Source organism: Neospora caninum, chromosome XII (genome assembly GCF_000208865.1).
Source record: "Neospora caninum Liverpool complete genome, chromosome XII".
NCBI lineage: Eukaryota > Apicomplexa > Conoidasida > Eucoccidiorida > Sarcocystidae > Neospora > Neospora caninum.
In genome coordinates this window covers 5,561,676-5,581,446 of record NC_018398.1, presented here as the reverse complement: position 1 = coordinate 5,581,446, position 19,771 = coordinate 5,561,676, and the positions used below count along the sequence as shown (strand labels likewise).

Below are 19,771 nucleotides of genomic sequence, written 5' to 3'. Positions count from 1 at the left end.
CCGGGCCCGTGTCTTCGAGATGGCAGCGAGCTCTGGTAGCCAGTGAGACCGCAGTTGCGAATGTCGAGGCTAATGAGCAAACGGCGTCGTAGATAAAGCGCTACCTAAGCAGCGTACTGTGAGTCTAGATTCCCGGGTTGTTCGTACAAAGAAGACGTGGCTGTTCGATCTGTCCAGCACTGACCGTTCGCTTCCCCTCGGTAGATATTCGTCACGACGACACGCAGGAGTCGCCTGTGCGCGTGCTTCGTGGCTGGTACCTCTTGCTCGCCTGTTCGCCCGCCGCGCGTTTCGAGGGGACAGGAGACCGACGCACAAGGAGCAGAGTGCCGTGGCATCATCGGTTGGTCTTCGGGTATCTTGCGGCTGTTCCGGTTCCTCTCCCTGCGTCGTTCCTTGAGGACTTGTGACGTTTTCCTCGGCATCAAGGCCGTCTGTCTCGCGCTCGGTTGCTGGCGCTTTGAAGCCGCCAGCCCCCCTCCCAGGTGTGCGCCTTCTTTTCAGAGACGCAACGTCTTTGAGCGTTTTGGCGATGCTTCTCATGGATGAGTTCGCGGAGGCGGAGGAAGGCCGACTGCGCGCGATCGAAGAGAGCAGCGAGGAACCTGTCTGTAAGCGAGAGAGGCGCTGTTCAGTTTGTTCCGTATAAAACGCGAGGAGCTCACGTCGTCTTTGATCCTCTCGTCTCTGTTTTTCTCTTCAGTCTGCTGACTTGCCAGAGAGTGCAGGCCCAGCAGTCCAGCGCTCGGTCTCTCTTTCAAGAGAGACGCGCACCAGGCCAGAGAGTCAGGCCCGGACGCGAGCCTCCAAACGGGGTGCACACTCTGCTCCGCATGGCTTTGTCTTTGCCTGCCTCCCCGCAGTGCCGAGTGAAGAAGAGAGACTCCGGAGGTTGAGGGAGGGCACAGAGCGCTGTGTCGCCATGCTCCAGAAATGTCTCGACATCGACGAGAATAATATCCTCGCGAAGCTTCATCTCTCGCAGGTGAGATTATGAGACCGCTCATGCGTTGCCGTGGCCAACGTTGAGTTGTCGCTTCCCCGTGTCTACGCTTTGATGTTCTTGAACCCTGTCTTCCTTCGCGTCTTCTCTTCTCTCTTCTTGCCACCTTCCTTCGCCGCGTGCCGTTTCAGTTCAAGTTGTTACGAAACGACTCGTTCCCCCTCGCGGCTCTCCTAGGTTCTCGTCGTCCCTCTTCTCTCGATGGCCGGAAAAGCGTCGCATGCATATGTGCATGCGTGGCCTGTCCACCCCTCCCGGTGTTCGAGTCTCTCCACATCTCGCTTGCTTCTTTCCCTCGGTTTCTTTCGCAAACAGTCGATTGCATCGACTCGCAGTTTGTGTATCCGGATGACAGCCTCGCTTCAGAAGTTTATACCTCTGTGTGTCTACATCTCCGTGGGCGTGTCGGGCGGTGTAGCGCGCGTGGTTATGTCCCTGCCTCGTCTGTGGCTGTCGATTCTTCTCTCGGATGCGGTTTCCCGCGTTCCCTTGCATCGCGTCTCTCGTTCTGTGTGAACTGCACTTTCCGGTGCGCAGGTCTACGTGTACCGCGAGGAGTGGGACCGATCTGAGGAAATCCTTCATGCCCTGTTGGAAGAGAATCCCGACGATACACACATCTTGAACAATCTGGGTGAGTCGGCCGCGCCTGAGAAGTAGAATGCCACGGAGCGCCGTCCCGCGCGAGCGATCGGCCTCGGGGCCCGGCGTGGATCCTGTAACACTCGACCAGGCGTTTCCGATGTTAAATAAATTCTTGCATTTTAAAAATAAATCTCTGGAAAGAGACGCGCTGTGAGAAGGCAAAAGCCTGAGGACGCAAAGGACATTCAGGGGGTGGGTGGGGTGGGGGGGGGGCGGGTCGCCGAAAGCGAAATATCACGGAGAGGGAAGCGAAATGCGTTTGCAAAAGACACAAAATGCTGACTGCTCGCGTGCTGTGGGGTCCGGTTGTTTGGCTGGGTAGGGCAAGTGGCGCTGCAAAAGAGCGATCACGAGAAGGCGCTCCATTTCCTTGAACGCGTTCTTAAAATCAATCCCGAGGATGAACTAGCTCACATGCACATCTGCGAACTCCTCTGCAAAACGAATCAACCTGCGGTAGGTCCCTCGCCACGTTCTCGCTTTTTTCCTAGCTTCCCGCTTTGGCTTCTGTCTTCCCGTTTCCCCTCCCCGCGCAGAGCGGAGCTCCATCGCTGTCTACGTGGCTCTGCGCTCCCCCACGACACAGTGTGCATGCTCTGGGAGCTTGTGAAAGGGGCGGGCTGTGCATTTGGGTACGCCGCCCGTTTTGCGTGAAGCCTCGTCGCCAAAGCAGTGCTTGTGCCACGTTTGCGCTTTTAGCGAAGACCTGTCGAAAGGCCTCGCGTCCACCCGCTGCTTACTCTACAGACCTTCCCGCGCACACGCGTAGGCATGCGTGCGGGGCTCGTCGAGGCCAATGTATCACCCTGTCAAAAATGACGTGCGGCGTTTTCTTGTCAGGTTGTCTGGGCTCCTCGCACGTGTATCGCGTTTCGCTGGTGCACTCCAGTAGCGTTTCTGCTGCATCCGCAATCTCTCGCTTCTCTTTGCTGGCTGCAGCGCGCTCTGGAACATTTCAAGCTCTGCTGTGAGTCGTCGCCAGACAGCGTCTCTCTGCATGCGACTTGCGGATTGCCTCTCTGCGAGGTTGGAAAGGAAAAGGAAGTCATCGCTGCGTACGCAGAATTCATCAAGGCCCATCCAGACAGCGCTGCCGCCAAAACATTCAAACGCTCTCTCGGTAAGGGCTTTCGCGGTGTACGTGCACACGTGTGTCTGCATGCAGATACATGTCTTTATATATGCGCACGTGTGAACGTGTTTCGAACACTGGCGCGTGCATCGCTTTGCCGAACACTTTGTGCTCCACAATCGAGTTTTGTGTTGAGCAGACTGCCCCGAGAGTAGATAGGGATGCGTAGACTTTTCGCTCTTGCGACGCAACGCCCCTCGCTCCTGGGGGTTGCAAGCGCCTCTGTCTCGTATCATCAGGTTTTCTCGCTCTCGATCTCTGTTGGTCTACGGAAGGTGGACATGTCCATAGAAGCCCGACTATGCTGTGTTGTTCTCTGTAGCTCGGTCTGTCCTAAAAAACCAGGGGGGGCTGCGGTTCTCTCGGGCGCGCCGGCGGTCGCGTGCCTCAAGGCCCACTATTCCACGACTTTTCTTGTCTTTTCTGTGCCGCAGGTAGCATGGGCGAGGATGTCGGGTTCCTGGAATCCACCACAATCATTGTCTTCATTGTTCTGGTAAACGCAGAACGCTTCCTTGTGTCGTCACTTCTGCCTCTCTTCTCTTTCTTTAAGGCCGCATTGCTGGATTCACCAATTTCCGTGTAATCGGCCTTCTTGTCGCGGTTTCTCTCTCGTCTGTTTGTGCTTTCGTTTGTTCTTATACTTGGCGCTACTGCCTCGTCTGGTGCCGACGGTAGACGGGAGAGATTCGGGGCCTGCGGAGTCGACGAGAGGAGTCGGCTGCCAGTGGGTGAAAACCAAGCTGCTGGAAATATGCTGATTTTTGCGCACGAATGGTTTCCCCCGCTTCCGTTTTGATGCTCACCCGTAGCTTCTGCTGCAACACCCAGTGTACGTGCTTGTATCCGCCACAGGATATAGAGTGAAAAGTGTATTTATACGACGCCTAGGTTTAGTCTTCTATAGGCACTGACGCTTGCGCGCGAATAGGAAAACGTCTATAAATAGATCTAGAGAGAAAAAAAATGTGCACGTGTTCTGCTGTAAGCATGAGTAGATGTGTGTGAAGGACCTTTTGTTCCACGTTTTTTCGGCGAGGCTGGTGAAGCACGATCCCGATCATCGAGTGCGGAGTGTCTTTCTGTCGTCTCGAGGCGTTCTCTGTCTCACTAAGACTCCTTTGCTTTCCGTTTGTGCGCTTCCGTACAGCCGATTCTCCTGTTGGTGATAATCCTGCTGGGATGCGCGAATTTCTTCGCTTCACTTGCGTCGCCGTCCTCTTCGCCTCTTTCCGACGCGTCGCATCACTCTGAGCTGTAACGTTGCTTCAGAAAATGGGGGGGCGGGGCGGGGCCAGGAACGTTCCCGTTTCCAGGGCGCTTCGAGAAAGGTTTTTTTTCGGCGTTGTCTCTCAACTCTTCCTGCCGTACAATCCGACGTTTTTAGTGTGGCTTAACCTTCCTTTATCTGGCGTTTCTTGATGCCTGATATGGGGTTCGACTGCCACTGGTGCCAGCATGCCAGCAAGTATGAACTGTACGTGCAAATGTGTAGCCGTAGCCTGTAGCTATAGAGCGCTGAGTGCGCTCACGGGTCTGCTGCAGATAGTCACCGTGAACCACGTGTAAATTTTTCATGTGCGTTTCGTCTGTCCCCTCTTGAAATGAAGTAAGGAAGGAGCTGTATTGACTTGCTGCATGCAGTCGCATTCCACATTTCCTCAGTTCCTCTGTTGTGTGGATCGGCGCGGGTCAAAACAAAGGCCCTCTGTAGGACGGTTAGACCGCGGAGGAATAGGAAGTGCCTGGTGTGAGCACCTGGATGGAACCAGGAACGTTTTTTTTTTACGGAGGCTTTCAGCTTTTGAAAGGCAGGAAAAAACCAGGTTTTCTGCCGCATCCTCCCTGCGCACAATGTTCTTGCGCGGCACGTTCGCCTTCCCTGAGGAAGGCGCTTCGCTGCCGCAAAAAAGTGGAACTCTCCTCCTCTGAATCTGGAAGTGGACTGCCTCGCTGCGGAGAGACTTCGGAGGCGTCGTCTACAGTACACAGAAAACAGTAGACATTTTAGTTTGTTGCCCACAAGTGCGGCTGGAGACAAACACAGCTCTTCCAGCACTTAGTCTGCCCAGAAGAGAGGGCACCCAGAGGAACACAGGAGAGTCGATGTCGGTGGAACGATATCGATGGAAAACAAGGCTGCGGAGAGACGTCGCCACGCGCGGTCCGGAAAGCTAACGATGCGCTAGAACAGTGCTGTGCTTGTAGACCAGTGGCGCCCAGAGACGCAACAAAGCAGCGACGCCTGCCGCACTGTAGATGCTGGTAGGAACTGGATCGCCGTGACGTGACACACTGCGCATTTAGCAGGCAACTCAGACGTGGCCTAAAGCGTGTGTCCGTTCTAGAAAATGCTGTTTACTTCTGAACGCTGCCCCCAACTGCAGCGGCACCGTGTGAACGCGTTTCTTCCGGCCAGCGACACTCAGCTGAGCAAAAACTGGTGAACACCTGCGGCAACGTAGCGTGGCACGAGTGTGGGCTTTTGTTTCGTGAGGTAGGCGCCTGCTCATCCAGTGGACGACGACGCACGTCTTTGCCGCGACGGAATACTTCCCGCACGTGATGAGCGCGCCGGAGTACGACAGACGCTTGCTGGCTGCTCGCGATACAGACACGCGAAGCTTCTCAAGAAAAAGCATGGTGTGTCCTTTTTTGTGTGCAGCGCATCCGTTGGTGGGACTTCACCTGGATGTTGCAGGATACTTAAGTTAAAAAGAATTGTCTTTCTCAAACACAGTCTCTCCAAACACTCGTGGTCACGCAAAAGAACAAAACAGCTTTTCTACACCGGCTTTTTGCTGCGAGAAAAAACGCCTCCTCAACGATATCCGAGTTGCCCTTTTCTGTGAACAGCTGCTCTGGCAAATGCAGCACGACGCGATTTGTGGCTCTCATAACTGTTCTACCGTCTTTCCAGTTGTAGATGGCGAACAAAGAAGAAGAAATGGAGAGTTTCTATCCGTGTGACGGAGCAAGCGTACGGAGAGGTAGGACAGATTTAAAACAAAAACAGTTCGACGACCGGGGAGTCTCTGTCTGTTGAAACCAGCACCTTGAAAGGAAACCGAAACGGCACTTTGCAAACTGAAGAGGGGCTGCGCATCACTACTCGTGAGTGTAACATTCACGGAAAGTCCGAGTGTGGCAGTCTACTCCTCTTTGTCGTTTAACGAAACCAGACCCGCCATCCGACGCTTCACACACGTGACCGAGCAGCTGGCCAGTCCGCAGTTGAAGGCGTATGCGCCTTTCATAGCTTCCACGTCCACAAGCGCTTTAGCGACAACAACCCGTGTCCGTCGACTAATCTTCACCGCGGGCGTGTTTTCCCACTCTACCTCCGTGCTCCTCTGCCTCCTCACCGCTTGTAAGCCGGTGCTTGACTGCCTCTCTTAATCCGCCCTCTATGTGAGCTCTTCCTGCGAATGTACTCTGTCCCATTCAAGATCTTTCGTTTCCTATCGGAACACTCGAGACAATTCCCCCCTGCCTCGCGCCCACCCACAGAGGGTTCTCGCGTCCCTATTTCTCCCGATCTCCACCACGAGGTGATTTCTCTGCTCTCTGCGTCTTCTTCCCGGTCACAGCTGCCGCTTTCTTTCGCTAGCTCAACCCCTGGCGCTCGCAGTGGAACCGCGCAGGCTGTATGTACGCTGGAAGCGGACGGGACGACAGGTGACGGGAGCGTTTGCTTCCGTCGTGATGTGAGCAACGCGCCGCGAAAATGTCCTTCGCCTTGCGGCTCCAGCTTCAAATCCACGCCTCTTTCCAGATAGCCTCCCCCCCACGCCCTCGGTTTCTGCAAACACATCCGCGGAACGGCCTCGGAAGGCGAGCGCCAGAAAAACAAACGCTGTTTTCCGGGGTCAGGCAACATCCACCCACTCTCTCTCCGTTCGAAGGATCCACAGAGCGGGAAAGGATCAGACAGAGAAACGGGTGAAAGAGAAGAAAGAGACCCGCACGAGGAGGGGGATGTTGACGGGGAGTTCGTGTCTAGGACAGAAGACGGACCGACAGGCGAATGCCAGAAAGAAGCGTGCGCGCAGGGAGATGCAATCGATGGAGAAGATGAAGAGAAAGTACGGCAGCCAGGCGAAGGAAAAAAGGCGGAGCGGTGACGCCCGAGAGCAGTTGGCGCCGCAGGCGCCTCGGGGCAGGGACGAACTGCGCGGCTACCTGCAAGGCGGAGGCTTGGCAGCGTTCGAGAGTCCCACAGAGGTTGCTCAGCAGACGCGTGAGGGTTCTGTGAAGCGCGCACAGACGAGAGACGTGCACGCGGGACTCCAAGAAGCTTGCCCGGGGAAGAAAAGCTTTCAACGGCGAGCTCCACAGGGGTTCCTCGCAGAGAGGCCCCGCAGCGAGAGAGCGCCATCGACAGCTGTTTCGAAAGTGGAAACGTGGAGTGGGTCGGTCTAAGAAGAGCAAAAGGAGCGTTTTTATCTGATTCGGGATTCGAAGCAAAGGCAAACAAGCACAGATGGGCGGCACAGATCGAGCGACAGGCGGCGTGAGAAGACACGCGTGAGGTCTAAGCCGCCGGCCGACATTTGCTTGCCGAGATTGGACAGCGCCCACTTTCGCGTTCGTGAAAGTCTCGAACGAAAGTTTTCCGTGAGGAGAGAGAAACCCCTTTTCTTCTTTTGGCAATTCCCAGAGCCATCCGTTTTTACCGGAACGAGACGGACGTGGCTGCAACTCTCTCGCCGGAGCGCGCATGCAGAAAAGCGTGAACGGCCGCTCTGGACCGTCCGATCGTCCCCCCAGCTGTGGATTTTCTCATTCTTCGTCCCATGCCTCCAGCAACTTTTGCGAAACGTGCCCCGAACAGCCGTGGAACAGTAAGAGTGGTGTATATGGAAAACAGCCTGTGGCTAGCAGGAAAATGTGTTCTTTCGTTGGCGACGGGAGTCGAAGTGTGCTGTCAGGCGGGCGACTTGTGTTCGGTCTTTCACAGCGTTGTGGAGAATCGAGATGTCCGGTGCCAGAATGCAGAAAAAGAAACAGTGAGGCCCGTTGTCTCTGCCGCGAGGTTTTTCGCTTTTCCCGACCTCTTGTGTCAGCTTCTCATGGCCCATCCCGCAAGTGTTAAATGGTTTCTTTCCTCCTGTCCTGTCCGGAGGCACACCAGCGGGCCGAGAAACTGGTGGTTCCAGCGCAAACGTGGCAGCCTTGCCTCGTCCTTCAAGCGGGGACGTTTAGCGGAGGGGAAACAGCAACGTCAGGAATTTGGGAAAAAGAAGCCGGCGCAGATCTGGTCTTGCGCCTTTCGCCTCTTCTCACAGCGGCTGTGGCTCCTCTCTCTGTCATCCGTACCCAGTCGTCTTCGCCGCGCGCTGAAGGCCCGAGGCAGCGCAAAGGCCGAGGTGGGACTCGCTTTCTTTTCTTCCCAGAGTATCTGGGTTTCCGTCAGAAAGACACCTCCCTCTATTCTCCAGCTACCCCCAGCTTCTTCTTTGCTGTCACCTCCAGAGTTCGAACTTTCGTTTCCGTTCCCGGGTCTTCCGTTAACCCGCCTTCAGACGGTCGTCGTGTACCTCACCCGTGGCCGACCTCCCTTTCAGTATCCCCCTTCGCATCTTACGAGGGTGACCCCGAGAACGCGTCTTCGTGTTTCGTTTCTCCCTCTCTCCGGTCGTCCTCTCTTGTTTCGGTACTTCGCTCTCTTCGTTTTCCTCTCGTCTTTGTTTCCCGCGGATTCCCACCGTTTTTTCGGGCGGTGGATCTGCAGCGCACTGGATACACACCGCTGACTTTTCTCCAAAGGTGGAGCGAGTGAAAGTGAAAAATGGACTGTTCTCCACAAGCTTCTCGCCACCAGTGAAGGCGTCAAGCGCTCTGCCTCGGGGCCTTGCACGGCGGAGAGCTCCCGTACGGCTGACCTGTCCGGAGTCCTCGCTTTGCCTTTGCATGCCTTGAATAAGGGGGCGGATCCTGGAGGGCCGTTCTGCGCAGCAACGCGTCTTTCTCGCACCCGCTGGAACAGTCCAGCGGAAGAACAACGCAGGGAGGACGACGCGGGAGATCTGCAATGTGACGGTTCAGAGCTGGGGCTCGACCTGTGGTGGACGAGGATTCCGTTCTTTTCTCTCGCTTGCGCAGCGAACGGCGGAAGGAAACTCGCAAGGCGGCGCCTCTCTGCTCTCCACTCACCCTCGCCAGTGCCGCCACAATGTTGTCGATTGAGCAGTGAGTCAAACTGGGGAAAAACGTGACGCGGAAGCTCGGGGAGTGATGCAGATGCGCTTTGAAGCGCGAACAGGCTCTCAGGGTCCCTGGCGGCGTGTGCAGAGTCACACGAAACTTCCCTCGACCTAACGGCACATCTCTCTGCCTCGGGAGTCTGGTTCGCCTGTCGCGTGCGCTCCACGGTCTGTCGTGTGAGGAGCGCCAACGCAGGTCTGTGTGTGTGGCGCTGCGCTTCTGCGCTTTTCCCAGACTTCACGCGCACACCTGCGCCGAGCTGGTGGGCATGTGCCGGGAACTGGGCCTCCCGCACTCTGGCCGACGCAAGCAAGTCCTCGTTCAGGCGCTCTACGACTACCAGCGCTCGAACGGCGGCATCCCCCCTCAAGTAGTCAGTCGCTTCGCGGGGCGAACCTCGCACGCTGCTTCCAGATTCTCACACGCCCCGCATGCGATGCAGGCCCCGTCTGCACACGGACAAGGAAGCGGTAAGGAGACAGTGCTCGGCAGTCCACTCAGCGCGCGCTTCACTCCCTCAAAAAAGTTGTCCTCATCCGCGTGTATGCGGACGCCGGATGCTCAGCGTCATACGCAATTGGACGAAACCGCCGGCGGCCCCACACACTTCGGCTCCACTTTGCAACGCGCATTTTGAGCTGCGGCTTACATGTATACACGCCCGTTCCCAGATTCGTGCCTCTCTGCCGTCACATTCATAGATCTTTCTGTACATGTCATGTTCCTGATCACGAGCTGGCGGGGAGGCGCTGCGTTTCGTGCGGCGTGGAGCGCGGTCGTTGTTCTCTGCGCAGTGCCTCGCTGTTTCTCCCGTCTTTCCCCTTTCTTGCGGAGCCTGCGCGCGTTGTTTCCCGTAGGGCGAGTTTTCTGGACACACGGCATGTGAAGGGACTTCGAACCTGTGTGTCTGTGTGTTCTTTGCGCGTTTTCCGCGCCTTTCCCCTCTTTTCCCCGGCTTCGCGTTGGACTGGTTCCCTCCTTCCACTTCGAATCGCTTGTCGCAGCGTCGGCGCACGCGTACATTCCTCCGTACTCCTCGCAAGGCTACCAGCATTCCGCGGTGAATTTGTACCCCCCCGCTGCGCCGCACCACGCTTCTGCCTACCACGCTGTCCACGCCGCGAGTCGCCACCAGACGCTGCTTGCGGGCGACGGTCTCGGGCCCCTCGCCAGGTCGCGCGGCGCATTGGCGAACGGCGGGAACCAGGGAGCGTCGGAGGGACCGCATGCAGGGGATCGCGGCGGATTCGGAGCCGGAAAAGCCGCGCAGAACGCAGGCGTCGCCTCCAGCGCCGGAAATGAAATGTTTGGGCGTTGCCTGTGTCGAGGCACGGTCGGGTCTGCCCCGCGCAAAGGCCATACCCCGACTCTGAAGTGCATCCTCTGCAACGCGTGGAATGTACGCCTCGAAGACGAAACACGGAAACCGTCGGCCGGACGTCTTGAGACTCGCAGCCGACGCGCAACGTGTCTGCATCTCTGGATAGATTTACGTGTATACGGCTATTTGATTTGCGCGTTCGCAGTAGGCGAATCGGTTCTCGTGCACGTGACAGGCAAACCTTTGAAACGACAAGGCGCGGATGAAGCCTTAGATATATCCATGTGGATTTTGACACACATCGGCAAATGCAGGCCTATATATATGTAGATATCAAGGGTAGAGCAGAGTGATCCGTGCATTTTGCACGCCAGAGACTCCTGGGTCTGGGTTTCGCAGCGCGTGCTCCGGAATTTGTTCGCTCGGCGGTGGAGGGCTCTGCCGCATGCGTGTGGCCTTCTCGTGCTGTGCCTCTCGTCGGTTTTGCAGCATGCAGGATGCTACCCAGCAGATTACAATACGCAAGATTTCGTTTGCTCGATGTGCCGAATGAAGCGGCTCGATCCTTTCTTCCCGGTTGTAAGCGTCGACCCGCCGGAGTTTCGTGGGCGGCCTAAAACACACCGAAGCGCGCGCGGACGGCGTCGTGAAGCCCAAAACGCTGTTTACACACCGAACCTGAATCCATGCCAATTTATCTGCACATGCATACACACGTGTAGACGCAGACAGGGTTTTTATCACACGCATTTATGCATGTCCGTGTAGTTTGCCAAAGGGCGTTTTTGACTGTGCGGGCAGCAGCTCGTTTGCGGGTCGTGCGTTTCCGCATGCGTTGCCTACACACAAGCTCATGTCGGCTGTGCGGAGGTCTTGTTTTCTCGCTCTTCGGCAAGCAGTGACCGTTTTCGTGTTTGTTTTGTGTTTCCTGCTGTCTCTGGCGCCCCAATCCCGTTCGTGGCGAGCTCGGCGGATAACGGTATGTCTCGGTGTCTCCCGTGTCTCCGTTGCCTCCCCCGCAGGCGGAAGTCCTCTGGGACTCGCGACTGGAGCAGAGCCACTACGTCTTGGAACTGAACACGCAGCAGCTTCGCAAGTGGCGAGCAGAAGGCAAGGAAGTGATTGTCCGATGCATGCAAGTCGACATCCATCCTCTGTACCAGTCGTGGCCCAAGACCATGAACATCGTGGTCAACGGCAGAGTAAGCGACACTTTGGTTCCCAGCGTCTCGCTTTGCGTGGGCGTCCCCAGACGTTGTCTTGCCTGCGTGAATCTGAGCAGTGGAGAAGATTCCTTCGGCGAGGCGGTGTCCTAGAAAAAATCAGCCTTATCCCTTCTGCGGTAGAACTTCTGTGGTTCGCCATGGCCTCCCCCGCAGGCGCCGTGAGTGAGAGAGCCCCGCTGTTTCTTGTTTTCTTTCCCCTCTCGCCGTTTTCTCTGCAGGTCGAGGAGACTGTAGCAGCGCCTTCTTGGGAGCATAAGCGAAGAGATATGCCGATTCCAGTAAGTGCGGAAACGCGCCGAGGACAGTCGACGCGCGCTCTTTCTGGCGCGATCGGGGGGCGACGTCTTGAGGGTAGACGTTTTGGTTTTTTCCCGGCTCGCTCACTGCATGCTGTCTAGCGCTCAGCCCGTCGCGTGCGCGGACTCGGACTGTGAGGAGGACAGAGCGCTTCAAAGCTTTTTTGATTCGCACGCCATCGTTTGCGTTGCATGTGAGCAGATAACGCAGTACCTGAAAAACAGCCGGAACCGAATCGAATTCACCTGGACGAACTACGACGAGCCGCAGGTGTTCCACATCGGCGTCTTTCTCTGCGACTCCAGGACGCCAGACTCCCTTTCGGTGAGCAAAAAGCGACTGAACGCGCGAAAGGCCAACGAGCAGAGGCAAAAGTGAACAAGCCGAAACGACGCAGGCATGTGCGTCCAGTCGCATTGCTCTAAAGCGCATATACTTTTTTGCATGTAAAAAATGTGTATAAATGTACACAAAACGAGCATGCAGGCATGTGTGTGCACAAAGCGTAGTTCGTTCAGTGGCTGAAAGTGTCTGTCGGCGCGCACTCTGCGGGAGGGGGGAGTTTTTTGTCGCGGCATGGTTTGGGGGCGGTTCCACTTGTTTTTCGTGGATTGAGGAATCGGCTGTTTTCTCTGCAGAAGCAAGTTTGGCAATGCGGCCAGCTGAACGAGCCGGAGGCAGAAAAACGCGTGCTGGACATTATCAACAACAGGACTGGGAACTCGGGCAAATCTGACGATTCCGACGATGACGACGACGTCATGTGCCTGGAAGTGACTCGCCGCATCAAACTGCTCTGTCCAGTGACGTTCACGCGGTGAGGCATTCTCCTCCAATGGGGAGGCGACGAAAACTCCTTACGCGGGGATCGGGCGTTCAAGCTCTACGCAGGTATTCTGGCAGCTCCCGCAGCACTGCCGTTCTGCAGCGAGAGGCGAATCAGCAGACTCCGCTGGTGTCTCCTTTCTCGATGACCCGCGTCCCCAGGCTGTGGGGTTTTGACGGCCTGCCACGTGTGTGCGCGTCTGATTCCGCCGTCTCCTCAAGAAGGCTGGGGCATGTTTCTTGCTTGCTGCGTCTTTTTGTCCACGTTTCGCGCGCCGCTTGTCGCGTTTTTTCCAGGATCGAAGTCCCCTGTCGCGGCCGAGCGTGCATGCACCTACAGTGCTACGACTTGGCGGGCTACCTCCTCGTCACGAAGAACACCAAGGCCTTCAACACGCGGTGGAAATGCCCGGAGTGTCATCTCTACGTGCGTCCCGACGAGCTCGTCATCGACGGCTTCGTCCAGAAAATCTTGTCGGGCACAGACGAAGACGCAACCGTCGTCGAGCTCCAGGCGGTGAGGAGGCAGCTGTTCTCCAGGCGGCGCGGCCTCGCGCTTCGTCTCTTTCTGTCGTCCCGCCGCCTGTTTCCTCTCGGGCCTATGCTGGTTTTAAATGGCTTCTGTGTACACCTACGTCGGTCGAGTCATCCGGCGAACTGCCGTTCCCAACCGCGCTTGTTCAGCAACAAGGGAGGTCTGCGCCTGTGGCAAGAAAGACGCACAGGAAACTCGCTCGGGTCTGTAAAAGAGGTCTGCCGGCTCTTCAGCTGCGCGCCTCCTGCTTCGCCGCGAGTCGGCCTCGGGCCCCGACTTCGTCTCGCTCCACAGTGGCTGCATGCGCTCTCCGAGGTGTCGACGGTTCGCGAACGACCCTTTTGTGTCTCCGACTCCTTTGTCTCGCAGGACGCGTCTTTCCGGGTTGTGACGGAAGACGAGTTAAAGGAGGAGTCCAAGCGAGCCGAGAAGCAACGCCAACTCGCCTCGGGTGGCCAGGCAGGAGGGAGCTCTCCGGAAGGCGAGGTAAGCTCTCGTTTCTGACCGAGCCTCACGGCTGACTCCACTTTCTCGCGTTCTTTGTGAAGGACAGCAATGTCGGTGTTACCTGGACGAAGGCGCCTCCCCCCTCACCACTTTGGTAGAAAAAGTCACAGTTGCCACGCTATTCTTCTCAGAAACTCTTCTCGCTCCAGCTGGGCGTCATCCGCCGTTTTTTCCCCGTGTGCCACTGCTGCATGCAGCTCAAGGCTTCTCAAGATGGCCCAGCAAAAAAAGCTTTTGAAGTCGTCGAAATGCGTAAGTTCCTTCTCAAAAAATCAGGCAACCGCGAACTACGGTAGAATCACCCGTCACGCAGACTCCGTCTACCTCCAGTTACACCGCGCCCCGTTTGTAGCGCCAGTCGATATATATTTATAGGTATATGTGGTGTCTGTCAGTTTACTCTTACGCATAGCGAATGTGTGTGTTTCCTCCAAGGTATGTGTGGACTTCACTTCAATTCGCTTACCTTAGGTACAAACGACCGACTGCTATGCACACCTACATATGATTGTATATATATATATATATATATATATACATATATACATGTATATATATATATATATAGATATATACATATGTACACGTATATATATATATATATATATATATATATATGTAAGAACGGTGTCGAAAGAGGGACCGTTACGTTAGGTTCCCAAGATGACTGCTGAAATTGGAGAAGCCAAGGGTAACACGTTCGTTTTCTCTCGTTTTCTGGTCGACGTTGCTGCTTCGCTTCCTCCGGGGATTGTGCCTTGAGGATTTTGTATTCCTGAAGGGTGTTTTCTTTGTGGATTCCCCGTTTTTTGTTCACCGCTCTTCCCCGAATGCTTTCCTTGTTGCGTGTCAGTGAGCGACTCCGACGAAGACGAGGCGGAGGCTTCAGGAAATGCGACGCGGGATGCCAGCGCGGCGCCCGCCTGCACGGCTCCATCGTTTCCGGCCGCAGTCGCGCCCGAGGGCAGGCCGGGGTCTGTTGGCGCCCAACGAGCGGAGACTCCGAGCGTCTCACCGGCGAGTAGCGAGGCTAGCGGGCCTTCCCTGGCGTCGGACGGTAGCCCGCAGAGCGAGAGCGAGGCACCGGAGAAGCCTGCTACGCCGCTGACTCCGTCGAAAATCCGAGAACGCTCAAGACTCGACGATGACGACGGTAGGTCGCGCCATGAAAACCCGATCCGTGACACGCATCTTCTTCACTCTCTTTTTCCATATATATATATATGTATATATGTATATATTTGATTCCCTCGATGTGTATCTACACGTGTGTATGTGTGTGCGGGCATGTTGCCTTTGAACGATAACGGGAAGTGTTCCCACATTGGCTTTGCTTGCAACCGACACCTTGTTTGTGTGTAAGGCGCGTCCTTCATTGTTGCATGTGTAACTGAGACCAGAGTGTGTGTGGCAATACAAGTGTTTGTGTTGCAGGGGATCCGCGAGGCACTTGTGGCTGCTTGAAACGCGCCCAGATTCCTTTCTTATTTCGGAGATCGGTGTGTGCGTTTCGCGCGCTTGAGCAGGCCTTCCGCCGCAGGCTGCGAAGCGTTCTCGTCGCGTGGTTGTGTCGCCAGTTTCGTCGCCGACACCGCTCGCCGACCCGGCGGGGTCGTGTCCCTCGGCGCCGCCCGATCTGTCGCTGCCGTCTCCGTCTCCAAAGGGCGACAGTACGGCCGCGCTGGCCAGTCCGGAGCCGTCGTCTGAAGGATCGTCTGGGCCAGGCTCGGCGGGGAACTCCGAGAGTCCCTCGCGGACTCTGCCGGGGCCTCTGCGGCGCGAGGAACAGGCGATCCTCGTTGTCCTTTCCTCGGACGACGACGGCGACTCACCGGGGCAGGCGGGCGCAGACAAAGAAAACCACGGCGAGGAAAGGAAGAGAGGCGCGGGAGGTCGCAGTCCAGAACCCGAGCGGAACGGCGGCCAGGCTCCCGGGCCGAGCCCTCTTTGCTGTGAGTGTTTTTCTGTTGAAGTTGGGAGCGGGCCTTTGTGCCGCAGGAAGGCGCGTTCGCGTGGACTGAGACAGTCTAAAGTTTCAGGACACGAGGGGGGTGGGGGAGGGGGTGCGCTTGCCTGCGGACCGTCAACAACTCAAAACGAACGCGAATAACCGATGGGGCGCTGGCGCAACGAGCAGCGCCGGAAGCGCGGCGGGGTCCTTCGTTTCGGGGGGGTGTTCTGGAGCCTTTGTCTCTTTGTTCATGTCGCGTGAGGCTGTGGATGTCTCTGCGCGTCCTCTGCAGTCAAGCAAAAGCAAGAGTTCCCGCCGCCTGAGCCGGCCACTGGGTCAGCGAACGCGACGGCCGCGGCGCTCGGCGACTCGAGCGGGGCGTTGCCTGCGGTCTCAGCGTTTCCTGGAGGGGGCGAGTCTGCAGCTTCTCGCGACGAGTCTGCAGCTTCTCGTGACCAGTCTGCAGCTTCTCGTGACGAGTCTGCAGCTTCTCGTGACGACTCAGCAACCGGCGGCACGGAGTTTCCTGGCTTCGCTCTCGTCCAAGGCTTACCGAACTGTGCCGCAGGCTGTCCTGACACCACGAGTCCTCGCACAGACCCGCTTCGGCCTATGCAAACCGCTCTCGCCTCACCACATTTCTCCCTTTTGGCCGGAGCGGCGGCGGACAACCCGATTTCGGTGTCGGACTCGAGTGACGGAGAAGAGGGATCCTGGCGAGAAGACGGCGAAGGCGCCGACTCTCAGGAGGGAGGCTCAGACTCGCAACAACAGGCCTCATCAGACCCGCGCAAACAGGCGAGCGAAACCGAGCTCCCGCCTCCCTCTCTGTCTGACTCGTCGTCTTGTCCCTCATCTTCCCAGACCGAGACTCTGTCTGCCTCGAGGCCGCCGCAGCCGCCTCTCGGCTCTCCGGGTTCTGCGCCCGTGTTCCCTTACTCTGCGCCTTCTTCCTCGCCACCGCCGGACATGTCTCCCGCCACTTTGACCGGAGGCGCGGCGCCCCTCCCGGTCGCGTGGAGCCCAGAAGGCGAAAACACGGGCCGAGACGCGCAGTCTAAAGATTTGCCCTGGCTGTCTTTCCCGCCGTCGAGGGGGGAGACCGCGCATGCGGCGGCCTCGCGGTGGGGCTCTGACGCGCCTCCTGAGGGCGACTCGGGGGCGTCGCGCGCCTCTCGGCGGGGCCGAGACGGCGAACGCGAGGGCCACGCAGACGGCGGAAAGCGGCCGAGAAGCGCGTCGGATCGCCCCGTCGCGGGCGTCCGGCGCGCACGCGCCCCAGTCGTCCCTCCGCCGCTCTTTCTGTCGCGCTCGAACGGGACAGGAGACGAAGGCAGGAAACTGCGGCAGCGGTCGGGGGAAGAAGGAAGGCGCCCGCCAGCAGGCCGCGGTGGAGACAGGGAGGCAGACGCTGAAGCGTCGGGCCCCGCTTCATCAACTGCTGTGGCGAGTCAGTTGTCTCTTTCCGGTGTGTCGGCTTCGGACACTCTTGGCGGCTCTCCGCAACCCACCGGTCTTGGCGAGGCGCGTCCGTCGCCTCGGGCGTCTCCGCAAGCCGATCCAGCTGCTTCAGATCAAGAAAATGCGGCCACAAACCGCCCTCAACTTTCGCCTTTTCCCGCGCCTCGCGGAGCCAGCGTCCTAGGCCGTCGGTCCACAGACCCCGCGCCGTCTCCGCCGGTGGCGGACGCCGCTGCCGTTCCTTTTCTGTCTCCGGCGCCCACCTCAGCCGGCGGCCCCGCGCCGGCTCTTCAGTCGCGGGGCCCTAATCTAGGTGGCCTCTCTCTGCATGCCCCCAGAGCAGCGGATGAACAGGAGAGACTCGAGCGTCCAAGCGTGCGAGCTTCTCAGCCTGCGGCCAGTCCAGAAGACGAGTTCGGCCGATCCAGCCCTACGACCTGCTCGGCTTCGCCTTCGCCAGGCGCGTCTGCGCCGTCACACGACGTTTGGCCGCACGCCTCGCCGCCTGCGTCTCTGTCTTCGAGCCGCGCAGGCGCCCTGCCCGTCCCTTCCGGCGGTGTCTCCTTCTCAGGGGCCAGCCTTCCGGGTTCGCCTTCTTCGCGAGCCTCCTTCCTGGCGCCGGCTGGGGCGGCACACGCGGGGCCTGAAGGCAGTCGGGGCGAGGGACTGGAGCCGGGCGAAGAGGAGACCGTCGCTTCCGGCGCTGGCGGGCCCGCATACTCCCAAGAAGAAGAGCAAGAAGAGCTTCACCGCGAGCGGCTGCAGCGACAGAAACTGGATGGGCAACTTCGGACTGAAGAGCTCCAAGGACGTCGCGGCGGCCTTTCGGGAGGCTGTGGCCTCGCCCCTCCGGCGCCCGCGCGTGCCGGCCTGCCTACCCCCGCCTTCGGTCCGTGTTCCGCGTCTCTCCAGCCTGCGCTAGCCGCGTCTCAAGGCCAGAATGCCCCGAGCGTTCTCGTCTCCGGAATCCACGCTTACCCGACTCGCACGCAGAACCCGGAGACGGCAGCGACGTACTCCGCCTCGGACTTTTTCGAAAACCCTTTTTTCTCGCTGCCTTCGGGCTTCCCGCCCGCTCCAGCGCAGAGTGGACCGGACTGTGCCTCTGCTGGCGAGCGGCTCGTGGATGCGACTCAGCCCGCGCCGAGTCTGCGCGTCCCCGATAACCTCGGCGAGAGGCAGCCGCCTGCCTTGTTCGCTGAGTCTCTGGATCGCGAAATGTTCTGGCCAGAGTTGAACTCCGTTCTGGACCTCGAGGGCGAAGCTCCACGGGCCCCGCGGACGCTCGGTGCCCTGTTGAGTGCCGACGCCCGAGCTCCAGCTTCGATGCTTCCGGCCTTTTCGGCGACTGAGCGCTTCGCCCCTGCCCAGGCTGGCGGTCAGCCGAGCGTCTTCAGCGGCGAAGAAGAGGAGACTCGAACGGCAGAGCGAGGCGGCGAGAGGCCAGGCCGACGCGCGGTTTTGAGTCCTTCCGCGGAGCTCTCAGCCGGCGGCGACTCCGAGCTGAGAAGGGACAGTCCGGAAGGCGCGATCCACTTCCTGCCTCAGAGTCCCCCCGCAGCCCTCGGCGCCTTCCCCGTCTCGGCGGCTCGGCCGTCGATGGCGCCTGGCCTTTTCCGAGGCCGCGAGGACTTCGCGTTCGCGCAAGAGCGAACGGAGGCGGGAGAAAGCCAGAACAGAGCTCGGAGCGGCTTCCAGTGAGGAGAGCGAGTCGAGCGGGAGGAGACAGCTGTGTGCGCGTGCACGTGGGGGAGGTGGACAAAGGCGGACCGGCGATGCAGGAGACAGCACGCCGAGGCCGCGTCAGCGAGAAGGGCTGAGACGGCCGAAAGACAGAGCCAAAAACGGAAGGTTTCGATCGAGTCGCTCAAAAAGTCGTACGAGGGGGTGACCACCCAGGCGGCAGGAGGAGAAAGCGCGGTGGGAAGCACTTTTTGCGGGCTTCAGGTGTACACGTGGGACTAACCTCCTTTCGGCCAGAAACAGGGTAAACGGAGTCTTGCGTGGAACAGAGCGGCGGTGTACGTGAACAAGCAGCAGTGCAGCCCTGAGAAAGTCGACACATAAAGATGTGTCGACAGAGATCCGCCCGCCCGCGCCAGGATCCTCGTCTGTGTCCCGTTTGCTTTCTCGCGCCTGTTGCCGGACCCCGGTGGAGAATCAACTAGAAGTGCCCGGGTTTCTGCTTCTCGGTTCGCTGGACTTGCGTGGACAGTTCGCTCTTTTGCAGGTCGTCTGTTGGTGGCGAGATCCTGAAAGTTCCTAAACGTGGAGGGTGGTTCACCGTCGTCAAAGAACCCAGTGCGAGTTTTTTCTAGCTCGGCCGAGAGTACCACGTCTTTCTTGTACTTTGCGCTTGTCATATCTCTTCTGCCGCACGGGAGTCCCGAGTCTCGGAGCCGCAAGCGACTGTGGGCCGGCGCGCCGTCTGCTCAGTGTGCCTGCAAAAACCCCAGGAAAACTTTGGTCCGCAGGCTGCGCCTTGACTTCAAGTGAACTTCTATCAGTGACCTCTTTCGGTCTGATCCTCATTACGCAGTGCCTGACCGGGCGAGACCCGGAAGCGACGGGCACTGGCACACGAACTCGAGAGGCAGAGAACGGATTCTTTCTTCGTCGTGGACCGCAAACTGCTGAGAGTCGCTCACCGCGTCTTCTCGG

General features: G+C 58.3%; 2 protein-coding genes across 2 annotated transcripts; both read left to right on the top strand.

Moving 5' to 3' along the window:
* Positions 1 to 19: 19 nt before the first annotated feature.
* NCLIV_067370 (hypothetical protein) lies at positions 20 to 1,663 on the top strand (the record flags this gene model as incomplete). Its single annotated transcript, XM_003886288.1, has 4 exons — positions 20 to 42; positions 505 to 611; positions 864 to 985; positions 1,541 to 1,663. The coding sequence occupies 4 exons, from the start codon at positions 20 to 22 to the stop codon at positions 1,661 to 1,663; spliced, it is 375 nt and encodes a 124-aa protein (XP_003886337.1).
* Positions 1,664 to 8,955: 7,292 nt separating this feature from the next.
* NCLIV_067360 lies at positions 8,956 to 18,811 on the top strand (the record flags this gene model as incomplete). The annotated part of the gene is made up of 14 exons (XM_003886287.1): positions 8,956 to 8,972; positions 9,222 to 9,457; positions 9,992 to 10,386; positions 10,798 to 10,887; positions 11,331 to 11,510; positions 11,753 to 11,812; positions 12,033 to 12,155; positions 12,470 to 12,648; positions 12,954 to 13,173; positions 13,561 to 13,677; positions 13,896 to 13,950; positions 14,552 to 14,851; positions 15,225 to 15,650; positions 15,942 to 18,811. 14 exons carry the CDS (start codon positions 8,956 to 8,958, stop codon positions 18,809 to 18,811), a joined length of 5,268 nt encoding a protein of 1,755 aa, XP_003886336.1.
* Between the last annotated feature and the right edge of the window lie 960 nt (positions 18,812 to 19,771).